This window comes from Telopea speciosissima, chromosome 9 (assembly GCF_018873765.1).
Source record: "Telopea speciosissima isolate NSW1024214 ecotype Mountain lineage chromosome 9, Tspe_v1, whole genome shotgun sequence".
In the NCBI taxonomy this organism is placed as follows: Eukaryota; Viridiplantae; Streptophyta; class Magnoliopsida; order Proteales; family Proteaceae; genus Telopea; species Telopea speciosissima.
In genome coordinates, this window is record NC_057924.1 from 30,627,062 (window position 1) to 30,649,017 (window position 21,956).

A 21,956-nucleotide genomic window follows, 5' to 3' on the forward strand; every position below is an offset into this window, starting at 1 on the left:
TTTACATTTAGTAGGTTCTATACTTAGTTTATTTTTCATGTTCTAGTGTTTTATTGAATTGAACCGGTTGAACCACTGGTTCAATTTAAGTGATTTTAGTTAAGTCTTTTATTTTAAGTTGTTAGGGACAATTAGGTCTTTTACTGTTTTAAGTTATTAGCTTTTAATTGTAGTCATTCCCTTCCACAATTTATGAAGGAAGGATTTAGTTTGTACTAGGATTTGGCCATTGGCCTTATTATAAATAAAGTTAAATCGTGGGAGGCTCCCCCACAATTGAATATTTGAAAAAAAACAGAATTGTGCTGCCACCATAGTTGCTGCTGCTGCTCCTTGTGAGATTGCATCCTTGTGGTTCTATCAAGGTGGAAAGGGATTGGTGGAATCCAATCGACTCCTTACGCCGGGAAGGCTTGGAGAATCCTCTACAGCTGGATGGTGGTTCTATCAATCTATCACAGAGTTGCTGCCTCCATTGAAGACTTGCTGCAACTTCAAGTTTCTTCTTCTATCACTCCAATCGCAACCCCCATCGATCCCCTTTGTTTTATTTTATTTTTATCACATCTGTCCTATATTAATTCTCAGTTATCCATCATTCAAAGCCATCTCAGACCCTCCCATTAAATCCCCCCATCTATTCCCATAACCCTAGCATTCTTAATTCCAGCCAGCCTTACTCCTTCATCAGTTTTCATCCAAAATTCAACCACAGTCCTTTCTCCTTACCCCTCACACTCGACTGTGAGTTCTGCCCCTAATTATCAATCAAACCCTAAGATTCCCTCATTCATATAAAATCGAAAAAGACCTTAAATTCTGTATAGCCCAATTCAGCCATCAGAATTACACCCTTCCCATTGCTCCTAGCACTCGACCAGAAGCCCTGCCCCAAATTCCCATCCCAAACCCTAATTTCAACCTAAATTCTAAAACCCGAAACCCTAACCCTAATTTCTGAAATTTCAAATCCTTATCTAAACCTAATCAAACCTAGCTTATTAAACTCCCTAAAACCTGCCTATCATTTCCATATAAGAGTTATCTCATTACTCTCACCATAACCCTAGAATTGCCCTAATTTACATCAATTCTGCCCATTCAAACCAGCCCTTTTGATCCTGTTGCCTGGCCTCTAGTAGGATACTTCTCCTATTTAGAGCTACATTAAGCTTCCTATACTACCATTAATACACACAAAAGTATTGGACTGCTGAAACTTAAAGACAATAGATAAAAAGCTTTCAGTATAGCCCGGCATATAGACTAGCTATATCAACTCCAGATTAAGCTAGGACTAACACCTTCTCTTTTATGAATATCCCTTAAAAATATAAACTGAACATTTCAAACAAAAAATACATAAACGAAGTGAAACCATTTTGAGGCTGCCATCTAGTGTATACACAATGGATAGTTCACTTTACCAATCCCCTCCTAAAAGAAATAAATAAATAAATAACCGCCCAACATCTACATATAAATCCTCATATGAATGATACTGCAATTTCACTCAAGATTCAACCCAGAAATTAAGTAATTTCTAATCTACCAACCCAAAAGAAGATTTGCTGGGCCCAATATGTACGTAACTAAACCTTATAACTGAACATGAAAGTACCCCCAATCAAAGCAGACCTCAGGACACATTTCGCTCCATAGCATGAGAGTACGATCTCAAAGTTGGCAAATAAACTCGGAGTCCAGGAATAAAAAAAAATATTAAAGGATCCGACCATTAAGAGACAAAATATAACAGCAGCAAGAGTATGAGAAGGCAAAAGAGATGAGGATTGGGAGATTAAGGATCTTTAAGAAATTGAAAATGCAACTTGAATAAAAGCATCAATCAAGTGAATCAACTGCTAAATATAATGTGGAAAGAGACCCACTACCTCTAAATGAAGAAAGAAAGAGCTTAAAATTGAAACAAAGCATAGCAAACTTATCCAAAAATTAACATTCATCATTCTTGCAATGGATTCAAACTTATTTCAAAATAATTATCATCACATCATCCTTTTTGTGTACAGATATGCTTTCATCCATGAATATCCATTTTTAGTTCTTGCATGGATAAAAAGAAAAAGATGTAATGGTTTAAATAATGCATAGAACACTCAAAAAGCTGCTTAACGCCTTCCACCCTACTCCCCACAGGACAAGTTAATTCTTGTCAATGTACAGTGATGTAGCTCGAAGGATGAAAGCAAGAATTGGGCCATTAATCCCAACAGACGATCAGTATCAGGCCAGCCCTTTGGGGGAAGTTTAGTCTAGTTATGGGCCTAATTTCCAGCCCATTATGCGTTCAATCAATAAGTCCTGCATGGGTGAGGACAGCTAGCTTTTATTTCATTTAGTCGTTCTATTTTGTAATATCTTATGCTAGATTCTTCTAGTTAGGAAAGTAACTTCTTTTAATTTCATTACTTGCTGTACAAGTCCCTTTTATTCTCTGTGGGCGACTTCCTTTTTTTATTTCTTTCCTTGTTTATGTTATGCTTGCAGCATATTATAAGTGTAAGGGGCCTTAGAACCCTCCCCGCGATTTTGAGATGAATGAAAAGCTTGGTTTCTATGCCATGTTGCAAATGATGCAGTGGATGAGGGGAGATACCTTAGGTTAGTGACAGACTGACCAAGACCAACCCCCTCCCCCATTCTTCTTCCTCTTCTTCTATTCTATCTTTCTCTTTAGTTTCTATTTTTATTACCACTGCAATGGAATTACAGAGTGATACTGAGACCTGCTGGAGAGTTTTATTTTATTGTTGCATGCTCCATCAGTTCTCTGTGGTGTACTGAAGACTTGGAGGCAGAATACCCCCCTGTGGCACTGTAAACTGTGTTCTTCTGGCAGCAACATTCGAAGGTTTATAACTCCACATCCAGCCATCAACTCCATCCCTTCTTGTAGTATGTTAATCCTTTAATGGTTTCCTTCAACTCTATCATAGCTATCCAATGTCTGCAAGTCCCTGAGGTAACAACCTTCTAAATCTGGTTCCCAAGTTTCTAATTTTGAACCACTGTCGTATCTCATGATCTAGCCATTAGATGAGGCTGTAAATTTGAAGTGTCAACACTCTCCAATAACCCTAGCTTCAACTGGATTGATAACCCCATCAGAGTTAATTAAAGTTAGTTATTACCGATACCTTGAGTTGCTATTTTGGATTACTGCGTTCATTGAGTTTTGGAAGCCATTCTGCGACAGCCGACTGATGTAGATCAATGGGTGTTTAAGAGAAATCAGCAAGAACTTGTCCAGGTTCATCCCCTCCCCCCCAAACAATCGAACCAACATCCTAGGGATATTTTCTTCCAATTTGGTGGACTCTATAGCCACCTTGCGTGAAGATATATTAGGAAGCCAGGCTGCTGTTTGTGTGGAGATAATTCAGGAGAGTTACAGCCTTGCGTGGAGATGATTTTTGGAAGATTTATTCCCAAATTTTGAGTGGGCCCCATGGCCAATATGGGAGGAGGATAAGGACGAGAATTGACACATTTATTAGTCCTAGAGTATAGAGAGTTTTTGAACTATTGCGTGGAGGACTTGTTAGGATAGATATTTGTTTCTATTTAGGTTTAATTTCAGTTGTTTGATGTAATTAGAGTTGAAGACAATTTAGGAATTAGATTCCAATTAATATTTGGAGTTCTATTTGTTTCTAGAAATTGCTTAGGACGTAATCGATTGGTTTATAAATAAGAGGAGGCTGAAACAAGCTAAGTCAAGTTTGAGAAAAAAGAATGAGTTTGATTAAAACCATTAATGGCAGTGAGATACAGTTGAGCGGGTGAGATGCCTATGCTATGATGGGGTGAGAGACCCAAAGGAGAAAGTAAGAGGCTCAACCCGATTTCTTCTATCCTTTTCTATTTTCTCTATTTTCTGTTTTATTTTCAATCGATCTCTGCGTGGAAATCTGTTGGTGATCTGAAGATTATTCAAAGGAGTGAATCTGCTGCTGAACAAAATGATTGATCTCCTATTCTATATTTCTATCCAGCAATTGAATATCAACTTTTGAGGATTAATTCTACACCTAAGGAAGGCTACTCAATTGGAAGATCTGAGCCATCGAAGCACCTTAAAGTCTATTCTGGAATTCTGAGATTCTACCCTATTTTCTGCTATACCAGATTTGGTTATGATTAGTTTCTATGATTTGTTACCTGTATTTGAGATTTATTGATCTTGTTTACAATCCTGCCTGGGGTTAGGTAGTTCGTGATCCAACTCTACAGTACCGACAGCTTACCTTGCTGTTTGCACACTGTTGCTTGCCATACAGTTCTTGCATCTGACTTATGGGTTAGTACAAGTGTCGACAGACCTTGTTAACTTGTTGTAAGGTCTGTTATTTGCCTTTCTTTTACTGTAAGTGTCTAACCTTCTGTTTATCAGTTCTAGCAATCCTAGTGTTGGGTTAGGTTGTTAGCTTGTTGTTAATAACCTTGTCCTACATTATACCGTATACACAACTAATATGTGTCAAAGGCTACAAATACAGGTGGACAAAAGCTAGGTTAATGTCTTCAATACACATATAAGTCAACAATCAAAATTAGAATCCATGGAACAGTACATGTAAAGTAGGTTAATGTCTTCTACTCTTTTCTCCACCAAAGAAGTAAATTTTTGTTAATGGACTGCAGCCATTCAAAATAACATGTGTCACAGAAAGCAGGTTGATCAACTCCGTCATCAATTCATTCCTCCCCTCCCCTCCCTCCCCCCCCCCCCCCCGCCCCTCAATGTAGTTCAGAACAAACACACAACCTTTCAAGGAAATTAAAAAAAGTGGGATTGTTAAGAAATGAATTAAGGGCACTTGTTTAATTTGGATTTCCTGTTTAAAGTCGTTGAGATTCTAGGGGTTTTTCGGTCTTGCTATTTATTTTAGTTTTGTCTTTGTAAGGCTGCGCAAGGTACAGGGGCATTTCCGTCCCCCTGCATATTTTTTAATTTAATATATATATATATATATAAAGGGGGAGGGACCTGCGGATATATACACAAGTTCTAGCCACAGCCAGCCTCCCACGATTTGGGCTGTCTCTCCTCTCTTCTTTCTCTTCTTCTTCTTCTCTCCTTTCCCTTTGCCTTGGTTTGGTTGCAAGATTCTGGTTTTATAACATGGTATCAGAGCTTCTGTAATCAAATCAGGGTTTTCTCATTCTCCCTTCCGCTGATTTTTTTTTCTTTTAAAACCCTGTGGTGTGGAGCCACCTATTGCTGCCTCTACTATGCCTTAAGCCTCCGTCTCTCATCAATGGAATGCTCCACTACTGTCTACAAGGTTTTTTCAAGTTGCTGATTTGCTGATTTGTGGAAGATCCAATCGATTTCACCCTCTTCTGCTGAAATCAACTTTTTCAGGGTTTTACCTGAAAGTAGATTTTTTTTTCTCTAGATTCTTACCTCCTACGATTTTTTGGAATGGCTGTTTACTTGGATGTGTTGGGTCTTTCATGCTTGGTTGCTACTCTTATTTATTAGATCTTACAGATCTATGCTTCTTCAAGAGCATACCCTACTGCTGGTCCTTTATTCCAGCCCTGTTCATATTGGTCTCTCCTTGCTACTGCTATTGGCTCTCCTCCATACAGAATGATTTTTTTCTTTGGGTTTTCCAAACCCTGACAAGGTGATCAATTTTTTTTTTGGGGGGGGGGGGGGTAGCTGGTTCTATTTGTTGCTGCTGTTTCAGTGATTGTTATTGATGCCTCTCCTTGTCTCTCTTCATTATGGCTGAGATGAAGACTACTGCTCTTGCTACGGATATTATGAATGTCACCATCACCTCTATCAAACTCAAAGGGAGCTCTAACTATTTACTGTGGGCTCAAGCTGTAAGGGTTTACATTATGGCCAAAGACAAGCTCAAGTGTATTACATCTGATCCTCCCGACTCTGATGATCAAGAATATGGCGAGTGGATGAAGGAAAATGTAATCGCCCTCATCTTGCTGTGGAACAGTATGCAGCCCGATATTGCTGCTAATCAGCTAATGTTATGTTCCACACTACTGCTATGGGTGTGTGGGATGACTTCAAGGACACCTATTTTCAGGAGAAAAATATGACTCGTATCTATGATCGCTATAAGAAATTGTTTCAACTTCAGTAGTCTGACAAGTCTCTCCAGGATTACTATAGTACCTTTAAAAGCATGGTTGAAGAGTTGAATGTTTTTCAGCCCCTTACCATTGATATTGAGAAGCTCAAGGCCCAGCGCAATGAATTCTTTGTTTCTAAATTCTTGGCTGGGTTGAATTCTGACCTAAAAGCTGTGTAAGGTCACTTACTTGCTGGCGAGACATTCTCAACTGTTGGAATATGTAAACCAGAATATCGTGGGGGTATTCTGGTCCTTTTGGGCTTGCTTAGTAATTAAGTTATTAGAATTAGACTGCTGCTGTTATAGAGTCAGTTAGTTAGGGGTATTTTAGTACTCTTTGTAATTTTCCCTCTATTATAAATAGAGGGTCCTATCAATGAAATACTAAGCTATTCTATTCTCTTATTCTCTCTTTCTAACTCACTGTTCTGCTAACATAGTATTAGAGCTAGGCAACCAGTAACTGATTCTCTCCCAGATTGCCGATTTGAGAGTCGTTTCAAGGTTCTCCGATTTATGGAGAAACCCTAGTGCATAAAAGAAGGAGAACTAGGGTTTCGTATGGTTTCGATGAAGATTTATCACACCTGCGTTTTGATGGTGCGCATTCTCTACTGCCGCTACTCTTATATCTGGTGAGAGTGCTCCCGTTTGATGGCGTGCATCCCAGTTTAGGTTTCCACTCTCTTGCTGGTTGCTGGCAACGATTCAAAACCCTCAGGAAAACCCAATCTGAATTTACGTTTTCTGTTTCTGATTTGCTGTTGTCGATTGCTAGTTGGGGCTATCGTTTGAAGTCGATTTTTCAGATCCTGATTTGTGATTTGTCGTTAATTTGACGCTATTGGCTTACTGGTTGGTTTGTTGTTATCGACATACTGGTTCGATTGGTTGCTGCTGGTTTGATTGAAGCTGTTCTTCCACCATCCTTCTACTGAATCATTATCTACCGCTGTTGTTCCCCTTTTGAAGTGTAATCCTCTTTAGTTGTGAGAAGCCAGTTGGAAATCAGATCTGGTTCTGAGCCCTACCACCAGATTGGAGTTGCAGGATTTTTGTTTAATCTTCGACCTTCTATTTGGAGTTGCGTGGATTTTGTTTCTTCTGCAAATATTGCTGGTTTCGATGGGTTTCTTTGTCTCTGTTTGGCAATCTCTTGTTTATCTCGTACGTGGCTGGAGTTCAATCTCTTTCCTGAAGGTATTCAAGTTTCCGACCTCCTCCCAAAGTTACAGCTCCCATCGAAACTCCTATTGCTGAGTTCTCATGGCTGAAAGCAGATTTGGCTCTACCGCCATCCTTGTTCCAGCAAATTATCGAAGGTTGAAGAAGACTATTATTCTTATTTGCTAAGAAGGATAGCTCCTGTTTATTTACTATATTAACCCTCCTTTCTAATGTAGCTCTAAATAGGAGAAGGATCCTTTTAGAGGCCAAGCAACAGGATCTCAAAGGGGCTGCTGGTTCGAATGGGCAGAATTAGGATTTTTAGGTCAATTTCTAGGGTTAGGCTTGGGGAAATGAGGTAATTCTTATATGATTTTAATAGGCAAGTTTTAGGAAGACTAATAAAGTAGGTTTGGATGATGTTTAACTAAAAAATTGAATTTCAGAAAATTAGGGTTAGGGTTTCGGGTTTTGGGTTTTAGACTTTAGGTTGAAATTAGGGTTTGGAATGGAAATTTGGGGCAGGGCTTCTGGCCGAGTGCTAGGGACAATGGAAAGGGTGCTCGGTTGTAATATGATGTAATTCTGATGGCTGAACTGGGCTATACAGAATTTAGGGTTTTTTTTGGGTTTTACAGAGACAAGGTAAATTAGGCTTGGAGTGGGAGAATGGGACTGCAAGTTGGATAGAGTGGAGGGGACGTAGTATGGAGGCTGTGGTTTGAATTTGAAATAATTCTGATGGTCAAATATGGCCGGACAGCAAGATCTAGGGTTTAATGGAATTCAAACAAAAATAAAGGGGGATCAATTGGGGGAGGAAGTAGAGGATTAGAAGAAGAAATTAATGAACAAGTTGCAGAAAAATCCACTGGCAGCAGCTTGGACAGAAGTGAAGGATAGAACCACCTTCGAATTGGGATCCTCCCGGCCGTCACAGCGCAAGGAGTCGCAGGAGATCCACCTGCCCTTCCTTCCTTGATGGAACCACAAGGCAAACACTCTCAAAAGAGTAAAACAGCAGCAACAACTGCAGCAAGCATAAAGCTAATTTTTATTAATCAAATTCGTGTTCAAGGCTTTGCCCCCGTACTACCTTATATCAAAGACTCAAAATAGACTTCTACTCTAAAAAGGAAAGGCCTAACCCAATCCTTAACCTATTAGGTAACTTAAACTAACTAGGAAACTGAAATACTAAAGGAAATAGACTCAAAACATGGCTGGACTTATAGAGTCCTAGTCCAGCCCAACTTAAATAACAATTAAATAGTCACATGACCACTTAACCAAGTCACATGATCACTTAAGTGATCACATGACCACTTAAGTGATCACATGACCACTAACCAAGGAAATCTACTTACTAATCCCGTATTTAACCTTACTACCCATATTTTAGGCCCATAAAAGTGGCCTATTACATAGAAAAACCATGGGATCAAAGACCTAACATATATATAACCCGACCTTAGACTTATTCCTAATAAAATAAGCCCATTTCGGTGATGAATCTGCATCAACTCTCCTCATCTTGAAAAAAATTTTCCTCGAATTTTGTAATGAGGGGGAAACAACATGTGAGTAGCAACTTTGACCATTCCCAAGCAGAATTTTGGTGATGCAGGAGCATTAAGGAAAAGGTCTTCAAGGCGTGGAGCTTTCTCTTCGAAGAACCATGGTGACATAACAAACTCTATGTGTTCGATCTCTAAATCACCCGTGAATGCCCTACCCATAGAGTCTTCAGTGTTAATAACTTTCTTAGACACCAGCTCCACCTCTCATCTTCTACTGTATTAGCCTTTTCTACATTGGTTTCTTCGACATAGACCACTTTAGTAGAATCTTCTATTGGCGGATCAACCGTTGGTGAAACTTCAAACACAGTCGATGGCACTTGCGTTTGAGTTGACATGTTAGGCATTCCCTATGGCTGTACAGTCGATGTGGTCACCTTTGGTTGTAATGCTTTTAGAGTAAAACAATGGTATAGACAGTGTCGATCAGGTAGGACACACGAGTTGTTTTCAGGTTCAATCCAACCTTGTCGCTCGTCCAACCATTCACAACCTACTGCAATAAAGCTCTTTGGAGATGGTACCGACTGACACCAAGCACCGTCAGAGTATGAGGAACGCTCAAATTCAACAAAGACTTGACCTGTAGGCATGATGCAAACCTCTCCTGACTGGGACAACATATCCACCACGGATTGTGAAATAATGTTGTCATGTCGCCTCTCGTCAACAAATAATATGGTTGTGCTCCCATTGGGTAGACAAACTCGGGTCTTAAAAAAGAAGGGAGGTGGGTCTTTCGAGGCTTGGTTGGAGCTTCCCTCCACCATAGCTCTGATACCACTTAATATAGCTCTAAATAGGAGAAGGATCCTATTAGAGGCCAAGCAACAGGATCTCCAAGGGGTTGCTAATTCAAATGGGCAGAATTAGGATTTTTAGGTCAATTTCTAGGGTTAGGCTTGGGGAAATGGGGTAATTCTTATATGGTTTTAATAGGCAGGTTTTAGGAAGTTTAATAAAGTAGGTTTCGATGATGTTTAACTAAAAAATTTGAATTTCAGAAAATTAGGATTAGGGTTTCGGGTTTTGGGTTTTAAACTTTAGGTTGAAATTAGGGTTTGGGATGGGAATTTGGGGCAAGGCTTCTGGCCGAGTGCTAGGGGCAATGGGAAGGGTGCTTGGTTGTAATATGATGTAATTCTGATGGCTAAATTGGGCTATACAGAATTTAGGGTTTTTTTGGGTTTTACAGAGACACGGTAAATTAGGGTTGGAGTGGGAGAATGGGGCTGCAAGTTGGATCGAGTGGAGAGTATGTAGTACGGAGGTTGTGATTTGAATTTGAAATAATTCTGATGGTCAAATATGACTGGACAGCAAGATCTAGAGTTTAATGGAATTAGGTTTAATGGAATTCAAACAAAAATAAAGGGGGATCAATTAGGGGAGGGGGTAGAGTATTATAAGAAGAAATTAATAAACAAGTTGCAGCAGAAATCCACTGGCAGCAGCTTGGACAGAGGTGAAAAATAGAACTTAGCCTATATTTTACAGCCCTTCCTAGTTTGTCCCCTTACAATAATTTTAATTCCCATCATGTCTCATTGCCTCTTTATCTACCAAATGACCCCTTGCAAATTCTGGTTTATTACCAGATTGCCACTCCTCCCTTAAATTCGGCCTTACTTATGCATATATATATGGATTTCACTTAAATTAAAGTTCTACTTCTGCAATGTCTACAAGTGTACTATACATAATCTCATCCTTGTATGGGGGCAGCACTAATGAGGAAAAACCTACTCCAATGATTTAGTTGCTGCCCTCCTCCCAATCTACCCTTTTTCATTACTTTTTCTATTCGAATTCTGCTGGAACCGTACCTGCAACTTGGAGATTTCCAGAATTTTTGAAGATCAGATTCCTCTCACTTAAGAAGGCTGATCCTCCATTGTTGGAGACTCCTATGCAACCTTTTCCAGCACCTTTCTACCTTCTTCCATCTACTCCTCTTTCTTTTCTTTTCTAGCATTGAATCATCCAATCGATCTCACCTTTTCAGGGTTTTTTAAAACCCCGACTCCAATCGAATTTAGGGTTACTATTCTTTGTTCATGCTGATTTTTTGTGGGTTTCTTTCCTCCATTACAAGGACCACTCGACCTCAATATTGCACCTTTCCAAGTTTTTTTGAAGATCCTACCCCAATCGATCTCTACTTTTCAGGTTTTTCCAAAAGCCTGACACAGGTCGATTATTAGGTTAGGGAGGTTTCCTGCTGCTGTGGTTTTTTGGAGGTGTTTCTACCATCAACAGAAGCAATCTACTTCAACTATTCATGGCTTGAAGAAGTACTTTTACCTAAGATAGCTGCTGCCCTATTTTTTCTGCACTTTTTGGTGTTTCTCCCTCTTGAAGATCATGTCTCAAACACTACAAGAGATTGCTTGTTTGTATTAGAGATCCATTCAAGCAGCTGAGGACAACATCTATTACCAAAAATCATCACACTTTGACAAGTCATCATCAGTTTTTTGAAGTCCGCTACCCTACAATCGATCTCAAGTTTCAGGGTTTTTACAAAACCCTAACTATAATCGATCTAAGGGTTAGGGCAGTCCTCTCTTACTGATTTTTTTAGGAGAGTTTTATCACCATCAAAGGAGTACTCGACCCCAGTTTCAGCATCAGTCATGGAGTTTTTTGACAAAATTCAGGTTTCTTCCTTATGGTCAATTTCTACAACTATCAACTTCTATTTTTCTAGTTCCTGTGTGGCTGGCTGCATCGATTACTATTGGATCTGTTGAGTTATTTATCTTCTACTTGCTGGTTCCATTGAGCTTTACTACATATCTTACTGGATCTATTGATTAGCTTCTGTAAGCATGACTAGTTAACATGTTACTGCTGCCTTTATAAGGACTATTGCTGCCTTGGTCTTGAGACCGTATCCTACTATTGGAGATTGAAGTTCTTTCACATTGTTGAAGAGTTGAATCTACTACCCTGGAGATTAGTTTATTTGGGATTACAACAGTTGTTCTATGGTTATTGGTTGCGACTACGAATCTATTCAGTTGTGTGAAGCTTTTCTACTGGTTCATATCCAGCTTACTTTGAGAACTTGATCCTAGCATTGTACTCTAACTCAGATCTGATCCAAGTTTTTTTTAAGCTTATTACATCAATTCTACCCAGATATCTTCATTAGTTCTATTCAACATATGGGAGTTTATTGGAATTTTGCACACTGGTTCTTCCTTGTTTGAAGCTTGATCAAGCCTTGAAGATTGGAGTCTTTTCTTGCTTTAAATCAGATCTGTTTTCTTATTTAGATCAGATCTGCAAATTGGAGTTTGGTGTTTCTCCCCTGCAGGAGTTTCCATCTAAGAAGTTCGTTTGATCGATTGAAGAAGGTTGAAAATTGATATGGTGCATTGTTTTTTCTCTCCGACTCTTTATCCCACTACTCCTTCAATTACCCATATCCCATACCATACCTTTGGCATTTACCCATAACCACTTTGGAAGTTTATGGTATACTCTACTTTGTCATTCCTTCCTTTTCCATTCCCATAGCACCTTTGAAAAATTCTGGAACATTATACTTTTGTCATTATTTCTTACATCATCTCTGTTATGTCCATGTGTGCTACTACACGTGAGGGGGAGATTATGTACAGTATACTTGTAGACATTGCAGAAGCAGAACTTGCAGGAACATTTGTGGCAAAACATAGAAGATCAGTGTTTTCCACCATTGCTATTGGGTATCCTTTGTTATTGGGTTGAGTTTTCCGTAAGGAGGAGATTGAAGTATGGAAGAGTATTGAAGATATTTGGTTGTTGCCTGCCTATTTGAAGATTTACAGTTGGGTTGATTCAGTTGTTTCCGCTACCTGATTCAGTTTATTCCGCTGCTTGCTGCCTTAATTTTTCACTTCAAGATTTTGTGTCATTATGACAATTTGAGATACGTCACTGGACGGCTATTAAAGATTGGTGATAGCTGCCTTTTTTGGAAGAGATTCCAATCACGGTTTGCTGATCAAGTCTACCTAGGTTTTGAAGATGTATTTTTCAAGTTCTTGAAGGTTTATTGGGAGCTTCATTCATCTGTCAAGCTGGACTCTATTACACCTCTGTTTCTTCCAATTTTATTCAAGTTGGGCATTAGTGCCTTATATACGCCAACTTGAGGGGGAGTGTTGGAATATGTAAACCAAAATATTGTGGGGGTATTCTGGTCCTTTTGGGCTTGCTTAGTTATTAAGTTTTAGAATTAGACTGCTGCTCTTATACAGTCAGCTACTTAGGGGTATTTTAGCCCTCTTTGTAATTTTCCCTCTATTATAAATAGAGGGCCCTATCAATGAAATACTAAGCTATTCTATTCTCTTATTCTCTCTTTCTAACTCCCGGTTCTGCTAACACCTACACTTACTGATACATATTCTCGCCTTCAGCATATTGTCTCTCCTGCAAAATCTGATTCCTCCTTAAAGGACAGCTCTGCGTTTACTGTTGGTTGTGGTCGTGGTTCTGGTAGACAGCATACCAATCGTTCTTCTCGGCAGTGTTGTTATTATGGCAAGCCTAATCACACTGTTGGGACTTATTGGGCCAAGCATGGCAAGCCAAAGTGGGCACACCAGTTAGCCAATCCTACAGCATCTGACGGTGGTAATGATACAATGTCTTCTAGTGATACCATACCAGAGACCTCCTCAGGTGGTTCATCTACCAATCGTAAAGATATTTCTCAGATATTACGGCATTTACAGAGTCTTGAAACATCCACTATACATCTACTGGGACTTCTACTCCGGTTGCTACCTTAGCTCATGCAGGTACACCTGATCTCTTTACCACTACCTCTACTCCTTGGATCATTGATTCCGGGGCTTCTGGTCATATGAATGGTAAGTCCTCCCTGTTTTCTCCCTTTACTACTAATAATAAATCCATGTCTGTAATTCTTGCAAGTGGCTCTTCTACCCCTGTTTCTGGTCATGGTACAGTGTCCCCTACCTCCTTAATCAACCTTTCCTCTGTTTTGCATGTTCCTCAATTTCCTTTAAGTTTACTTTCAATTAGTCAATTAACTAAGGCTTTAAATTTCTCCATAACTTTTTTTCCATCTCACTATGTCTTTCAAGATCTATACAAAAAGAAGACGATTGGTGGAAGGGGTGAAAAAGATGGATTGTACTACCTCAAACATGCTGCCCCTACTTCTGCTGCTGCTGCCCATACCGTTGGTGGTGTGACTCCCTTTTAATGGCATTTTCGGTTAGGTCATTTTTCTTTGTCTAGGTTGAAACTCTTGTTTCCTAATTTCAAGTCTTTGTCTAGCTTAGAATGTGAAGCCTACGAGTTGGGAAAGCATCATCGTGCTTCCTTTCATTCTCGTTTTATGGCTCATAGACATAGATTTATGTATTTTGTGACTTTTGTGGACAATCATTCTCGTCTCACTTGGTTGTACCACTTGCAAGATTAATCTGAGTTTTTATCTATGTTTCAAAATTAGTATGATGAAATAAAGACTCAATTTGGTACCCCCATTGAAGTTTTTTGATCTGATAATGATTTGGAGTATATTTAAAAAAGATATTTCTGTTGTTTGTGCTGCCAGTGGTATGATTCACCAAACCTCCTGCTCTATCTTCTTCCTCTGATGACTTACCAATCACCCTGCATAAAGGTACACGTTCTTGTACTCAGAAGTCCATGGTTGTGTATCCTATAGATCAGTTTGTTTCCTTATCTCATGATTCTCATCGTCCTCCTTCCATTTATGGTTTTGCATTACCCTCTCTACTAATACTATACCTAAGAATCATACTGAAGCTCTCCATCTTCCTGGCTGGAAAGCCTCTATGGATGTTGAAATGGATGCTCGTTTGACCCGTAACACCTAGAGTTTGGTAGATTTGCCTCCTGGTAAGGTGTCGCTAGGTTTATACTCTTAAGTACCACCCTGATGACTCTGTTGAACGGCTAAAAGCCCATCTGGTTGCCAAAGGGTAGGGGTTGATTACTTCGAAACCTTCACTCCTGTTGCCCGATTGAATTCAGTTCGCCTGCTTACTTCCCTTGTTATTAACTTTGATTGGCCATTATTTCATCTGGACATTAAAAATGTCTTTCTCTACGGTGACTTACAAGAGGAAGTATATATGAAGCAACCTCCAAGGTATGTTGCTTAGCAGGAGAGTAGTGGTCGTGTTTGCAGATTACATAAGGTTATTTATGGCCTTATACACTCTCTTAGGGCATGGTTTGAGAAGTTCAATGCGACGTCATCTCTTGTGGTTTTCATAGTGTTACTATGACCACTCTACCTTTGTTCATCGCCAAGGGGATAAAATAATTGTTTTGATTTTTATGTGGATGATTTCATCATCTCTGATAATGATGTGGTTGGTATTATAGAGGTAAAAGAGTATCTACAACAGCATTTTCAGACCAAAGAAGGTCAGCTTCACTATTTCCATGGTATTGAGGCTGTGAGGAGTAAGAAAGTTATCAGCTTGTCCCAAAGAGAGTATGTCTTAGATCTCCTAACTGACACTAGTATGCTTGTGTCAAAACTGGTGGATGTTCCTACGGACCCTCATCAGAAGTTTGGAGTTGATGATGGTGAGCCTCTCAAAGATGTGCATCAGTACAGGAGTTTGATTGGAAAGTTGATACATCTCACAGTCACCAGGCCAAACATATATTTTTGCAGTTGGTTCCTTAGGCAATTCATGCAGTCTCCTCAAAAAGCTCATTAGGATGCCACTGTTCAGATCTTTTGGTATTTGAAAAGGTGCCCCTGTTAAAGGGCTTATTTATCGACCCAATAAACATATGGAGTTGGTTGCTTTCTGTGATGTTGATTGGGCTAGCTCAGCTAGTAATCGTCGTTCTACTACAGGATACTGTAAAAGGTAACCTAGTTACATGGCGTAGTAAGAAACAGACCACCATTGCCAGGTCTAGTGCTAAGGCAAAAGACAAAGCTATGGCTCATACTACTGTCGATTTGATGTAGCTCCGTACTCTTCTCCTTGACATGGGTTTTCCTGTGCATACTCCTTTGAAGATGTATTGAGACAACCAAGCTGCTATCTATATTGCCAGTAATCTGGTCTATTACGAGCGTACCAAGCATATTGAAGTGGATTGTCACTTTGTTCGGGATGCAATTTTAAAGAAGCTTGTTGAGACTCCTTTTGTTTCTTCCGAAACCAATTGGCTGGCATGTTTACTAAGTCTTTGTTTGCTCCTAGTTTTCATACTTGTTGTAACAAGCCGAGCATGGGAAATGCTTATGCTCCAGCTTGAGGGGAGTGTTGAGATTCTAGGGGTATTTCGGTCTTGCTATTTATTTTAGTTTTCTCTTTGTAAGGCTGCGCAAGGTACAGGGGTATTTCTGGCCCCTGTATATTTTTGTTAAATATATATATATATATATATAAAGGGGTAAGGACCTGCGGATACATAAACAAGTTCTAGCTGCAGGCAGCCTCCCACAATTTGGGCTCTCTCTCCTCGCTTCTTTCTCTTCTTTCTCTTATTCTTCTTCTCTCCTTTCCCTTTGCCTTGGTTTGGTTGCAGGATTCTGGCTTTATAACAAAAGTCTTTTTGGTCTACTTGTTGGGCTGATGGGGTGAGTCATGTTGATGATGGTGGTTGGGTTTTTGGTTGGTCGTTAGTTGTTGTAGTGGTTGCGTCTGTCATTTTCGGCTTTACGCATCACCTTCTTGGGCCTCTGTCCCTTTGTTTCCTTTTTCTTCTCTTTATATATTTCTAGTTTGTGCTGCTGATAAAAAAGGAGGACTTGTAAACTGGGATAACATGTCTTTAATGTACCAAAAACTGAAAACTCCATCCAACTGTATTTACAAGCCTTCCCTTGCAGATACTTTTTACCTGTCCATGTACTGGAGGTTGTTACTGCAACCATTACCCCTCCATATGACACAGAAATTCAAGACTCTACCTATTTATCATACTCCCTCCTTCCCGCTAAGACAGTCCATTGGCTGTCCAAAATTTTTTTGTTCATCACCCAAATTAAGCAATAGTTTCTTAGTAAATTTACCACATTAACCCGGACCTTGGGGAAATGGAGCAGATAAAAATACCATTAACCCTTGCATTTATTACTACTTTGCATTTATTATCAAATTTGAAAATTTTCTTTTCTCGAGTAATAGAAGGACAATAAGGAAAACAGAGGCGCTTTTAATGCCTTAACCACCTTTCCTTAAACCATGAGTTTTTTCAAGGGAACAGTCATAGTGGGACAAGGAGAGTATTACCTAAAGTAATCCCAAGTATTTGTCACCAAAAAGTAGTTTAAAGCATTTACAATGCGGTCATCTCTAAGATATCATAAGGGTGTATCCTTTGTAGGTTTTTCTGTCAAGAAAAAGTTCATATTGACAAAAATATTCTGGCATACTTGTGATAAGTACATCAAAAAAACAAAAATCAACAAGGTGGCCGTGAGATGGACTAGATAGCTTTTGCAATTAGGAATAGAATTCTTCTAACAAAATGTAGATGATAAGGTTCAAATTATGGAGGAGGCGGCACATTAAAAGATGCATCAGCTTCACTTAGTTCTCATTCTAATCAACAGCGCTGAACAACTTTTTCACAGGACGTTTTGAGGACTTAAAATCATAGAGAAGCCGATCCCCTCTTTTTTGCTTCCCTTCCTTTGAAGAGTGGTGTGCTTAGAAAATTATTGATAAATGCCACTGCTAGACGTGGATTCCAGGTAGAGATTGCAACTCTCCAATCTAGTCTCATTATTGCAAATGCCTACGCTATGAAATCTTCAGGTGGAGGGAACTTCCTATTATCATTAGGTGGTTTCAAAAAGAGGTCACAGCTTTAAGGTTTTCTCCTCAATCAATTGAATATTCCCTTGAAGGCTTTATAATCTGTTTCCATAATTGTCCAGTCCTCAAAAGGGGAAGCTCCTTGATGCTCTTCCACTTCCCATTCTAAGAAAGGTGTAGCATCAGTTCCCAAGATTACATAGATTCCTCTACAAGATCATAAATCCGTTTTGAGATTTGTCAAATTCCAGCACTTGATAGAATCTTATCAACAACTCAATACCCCTCCAAAAAAAAAGGCCCTAGTATGTCTGGAATAATGAGAACAGAATATTCTCTAATTAAGACTCCATCTTCTCCCATGGAAAGTTTCAAGGCCATAGATATAAATTGTTATATACTCATTTATGCCCATTTCTATAAAACAATTACAATCCCAGTGTTCAACAGTAATTACAACTCTTGGATAAGTCCCAGAAAACCCATTTCTCAAGCTTTATTTGAGTTGGAGACTCTGACCATATACATGCAGATGTGATAGTTTTAGCGTTTTGTAATATAATTAATCTATTACAAAGTTATTGTCTAATAGGCTATGCTTGGTAGATTTCCTTCACTTATCTGAAATGTATTTCCAATCTTTGTGCTGAAAGCATAAAAACTACAACAGAAATTGTCTTAAAAGAACCTTTTTTTTCTTAGAGAAAAGCTGCAAAACATAACCGTAATTATTCATCAAGCAACCTTACTAACATGCTACATCCTTCCCTTCAACATTGTATGATGCAAGGAACTATAAATACCTAACTTCCCTGCAACTATGTTTAGTTTTGTACAAAAGTGCACAAAAGCAGAGCGAAGAAAGAAAGGGAGTCTCTGCAGTAGAGAAACCCAACTTTTACAGAACCGTGAAACCATCGTTCTGTTTCAAATTCATTGTCAGAAACCAATCATTTCATAAGCACTCATAACTTCAAAATCTTCAAAGTAACACAAACAAAATCATCAACTCATACCAAGCAACCGAATTTTTAAAGTAACACCAACAAAATCATCAATTCGAAGGTAAACAACTCAAAATTCAAGCCAACCGACCAAAGTCGTCCAAATAAGGAAAGTCCATGATCTCCGATCCAGACCACAGAACCCAAAATTCACTAAATTAAACAAAACCCAATATTGAAAAACCCTAGTAGAGACCAACCAGAAACATAAAATCCACAAACAGCTACCAGACACCATATTACACTCAAAAAGAGTAACCGATCATATGAACTGAAACCAAAAAAAGAAAAAACCACGGCACACAAAGAAGAGATCAGACAAGTTTCCAACAGCTGAGAAACATAACAAAAGCCCGAACTTTCAGAAAAATCTTCACATACCTGTACAGAGTAAACAAACCCCTCTCCCTCTCTCTCTCTCTCCCTCACTCGTTCTCTCTCTCTCTCTTTCTCCGTTTCCCCAGCCGATGAGAGAGGGAAGAGAGGGAGAAAGGGGGGCGAAAAGGGAGTTCTAATCACGACCATTCAACCTCCACTTTAGAGCTTTAGAACCGTCAAAGAGAGTCATGTCGACGTCGCAAGATCTCCACACGAACGGCTAGGATACGATTCGCACTTGCTTTGGTTTCTGCGATCCATTAGAATCTGGACGCGTTGATTTTCCCTGTCTAGTCACCACGACACGTCGACACGTACCGCTATCACGGAAAGAGAGGAAGCTTCACCCACTTCCAATCTTGAGAGTCCCACACAAGTAAAACTCGAGATAGACTTTAGTGTTTTTTTTTTTTTTTTGGGGTTCAGATAGATGACTTTAGTTTAGATAGAGAGCGAGCTGCAGAAAAGCTGAGTTGTCATGGACTTGTCGGCGCTTCTTCCTCCCTCCGTGTTGGTCTTTGTATGGGTCCCACTTCGCTTAGCAAGAAAATATTTTCTGTCACCGATTTCTTGCGACACTATGGACTAACTGAGATGCACGGATTCCACTTCCATCGTTGATCACGATCATTCAATCAGTTGACTTCATTGAATTATGTTCGCCTGATTGATCTTGTGGGTACCACACCACTAACTTTTTTTTCCAATGCCGAAAGGGCGAGCAGTCGAACACCATACAGGCATACATCGAGCGAGTGACCCAAACATTCTCATTCCGTCTACATAATTGTCAGAGAGAAAAAAAAAAAAACAAAAAACAAAAAAAGAGAGGGGGGCGCGTTGGTAAAGGGCAAACAAATCATATGTGGTTTGGGATTTGGGAACTCATCCAATCATTGGACCCTTTTTGTATTATTGTTTTTTTTTTTTTTAAGGAGAAAAAAAAAGGAATATGGATCGGGTAAAGAACACACCCTCGACTTCACTTCCTGAGTATTAGAAAGTGTTGAGTAGAGCTCATCGTAGTTCTAAAACCTGTATCAGATATTTTTCGGTATAGTCCGGGGACTCTGGACTTGCAACCGTTAGGACTAAAATTAAAATCATTATTTTTCTTAGGTTGTTGCCATGCTGCGTGGCCTACACCAGCACAGGGGGCCAATGAGATCATATAGGGAGTCATCTAATAGGGATGTGAGATTCCACTGTTCTCGGTAGTGTCCTAGGGAAGCCATCCAGTCCAGCCTATCTCACATTGACGACTGTTGCCATAAAAAATTGGATCTGCCTTGACATGGCACTGCACTTTCCTGTAAAGATAATATATGACAAGAGAAGACCAGAGATGACTCCGCGGGGACTCTTTGATGCCTAAATCAGTTTCTTCAGCAACAATTATATGAACGGGTAGAACAAGAGTACACAAAACTAGCTAGTAGTAAGCTCGATCCATAGCTATGTGACTTGTCGCATATTTATACTTTGAGGATGGCGGTGATAGTCTAGTTTAGGTAGGTGTCTCCCAAAAGAAGGTTGAATCTTGTGGGAGAATGGAAAGTGAATCTCCAAGGAGAGTCCCAATGGGGAGAGTTTCCTCAATTTGCCCGAATACAAGATTGGTCCCTTGGTTAGAAAGTGCTCCGAATATGAGGGTGTTGCAGATAGAAAGTTCCCAAATATGGTGAGTCTGGATTTGGTATAGATCTTTTGTGGGATAGGAGTGAAGTTCTGATCTTGTAGGGAAACTTGGCGTCACGAGTCATTTGTGCCATGTGTCAATCATGTATTGGTGGGTAGTATTTATGTATATCAAAGGTCCCCTACTCCCTTAGGTCTGTATAGGACCGAGGGAGTAGATCAATTCAATTATTGGGATTGTCCTAGCCATCCTCAACCGAGGCCAAATATGGGTAGGACCGTATAGGCAACCCAAGAGGGGGTAAAGTGGGTTAATGTAGAATCTTAGCCCAATTAAAATCCTCTGCACTATCTTTATAATAGCTTTCTCAAAACTTCAATCAAATCTTAATAACCAAAACACAATAAAATAAATTAAAGGTAATAGAGAGAGTAAGAGAGTGCACATACAGATTTATAGTGGTTCGGTACCACCTCAATACCATCCTACATCCACTCCTAAAGCCCTCACCGGTTTGGAATTCCATTAATCTAATCTCCTTGGAGGATAGGAGAAACACCCAACCACACTCTCCGGGCAAGGTAGGTAAAACACCTCACAATAGTTTCTAGGGGCTATCAATCCTCTCATTGATCACCTCATGATCAGAACACAGTCACTATGCCTCGCCGAACTTGACACCATTGCGAGCAAGGAGCTCAGGGAAGACATAACCAAGAGCTCCAAGCATGGCCCATCTACAGTGGATGACTTCAAGCTCACAGTTCTTTGCAAAGGTCTCAGGATCGGCGGAGAGCCCAACGGTGTCCCACCCATAGTTGCTAGGGAATTCACCAGTGAGATAGGATGGGGGCTCACTGGAGAACGGGCCCAAGTACTTGACTCGATTAGGACCGTACCATGGGCTTCTGGATGAGATGAGCTTGGGCTTGGCCAGGGTCTTTCGCATGGTAAACCTCCCTTCGCCAAGAAGCTCGGAGGTGGAAGGAGCAAGCTTTACTACCTGGCCGGCCAGTGAGGGGGAGGAGAGAGCCATTGAAGAAGCAGCCATGGAGATGAGATAGAGAGTAGGGAGAGATTGAGAAGATCTTAGTGTTGATGTGAAGTGGGCATGGGCTGTAGAGATGGAAAGTAAAGAGTATAATTAGGAAGAAGTAGGGAGGTGATCGGCGGGAAAAGACAAAGGGTATTTATCCATGAAAATCTACATCTCTGACGGCATTGGTCTTAGAATTTTATGATATGTTTGCACCTGCCCTGCTGCC

General features: G+C 39.8%; 2 protein-coding genes across 5 annotated transcripts in view; both read right to left on the reverse strand.

Annotated features, from left to right (window-relative positions):
* Positions 1-19,198, reverse strand: part of LOC122640358 (CTD small phosphatase-like protein 2-A) — a 34,470-nt gene extending 15,272 nt beyond the window's left edge. For 3 of the 4 annotated variants that reach the window (XM_043833521.1, XM_043833522.1, XM_043833519.1), the window contains exon 1: positions 19,056-19,198. The gene's annotated coding sequence lies outside the window, so the exon portion shown is untranslated. Of the gene's footprint in view, positions 1-1,589; positions 1,732-19,055 lie in introns of those variants that run through there. The other variant, XM_043833520.1, reaches the window with a different exon arrangement.
* A 2,145-nt stretch (positions 19,199-21,343) lies between these two features.
* LOC122640408 (chlorophyll a-b binding protein, chloroplastic-like) lies at positions 21,344-21,815 on the reverse strand. Its single transcript, XM_043833583.1, has one exon. It carries the CDS (start codon positions 21,740-21,742, stop codon positions 21,350-21,352), a length of 393 nt encoding a protein of 130 aa, XP_043689518.1. The 5' UTR covers positions 21,743-21,815; the 3' UTR covers positions 21,344-21,349.
* Positions 21,816-21,956: the final 141 nt, after the last annotated feature.

What these genes read in the sequence shown, in the direction of transcription:
- LOC122640408 (XM_043833583.1), bottom strand. Translation starts at nt 21,742, where the DNA reads ATGGCTGCTTCTTCAATGGCTCTCTCCTCCCCCTCACTGGCCGGCCAG.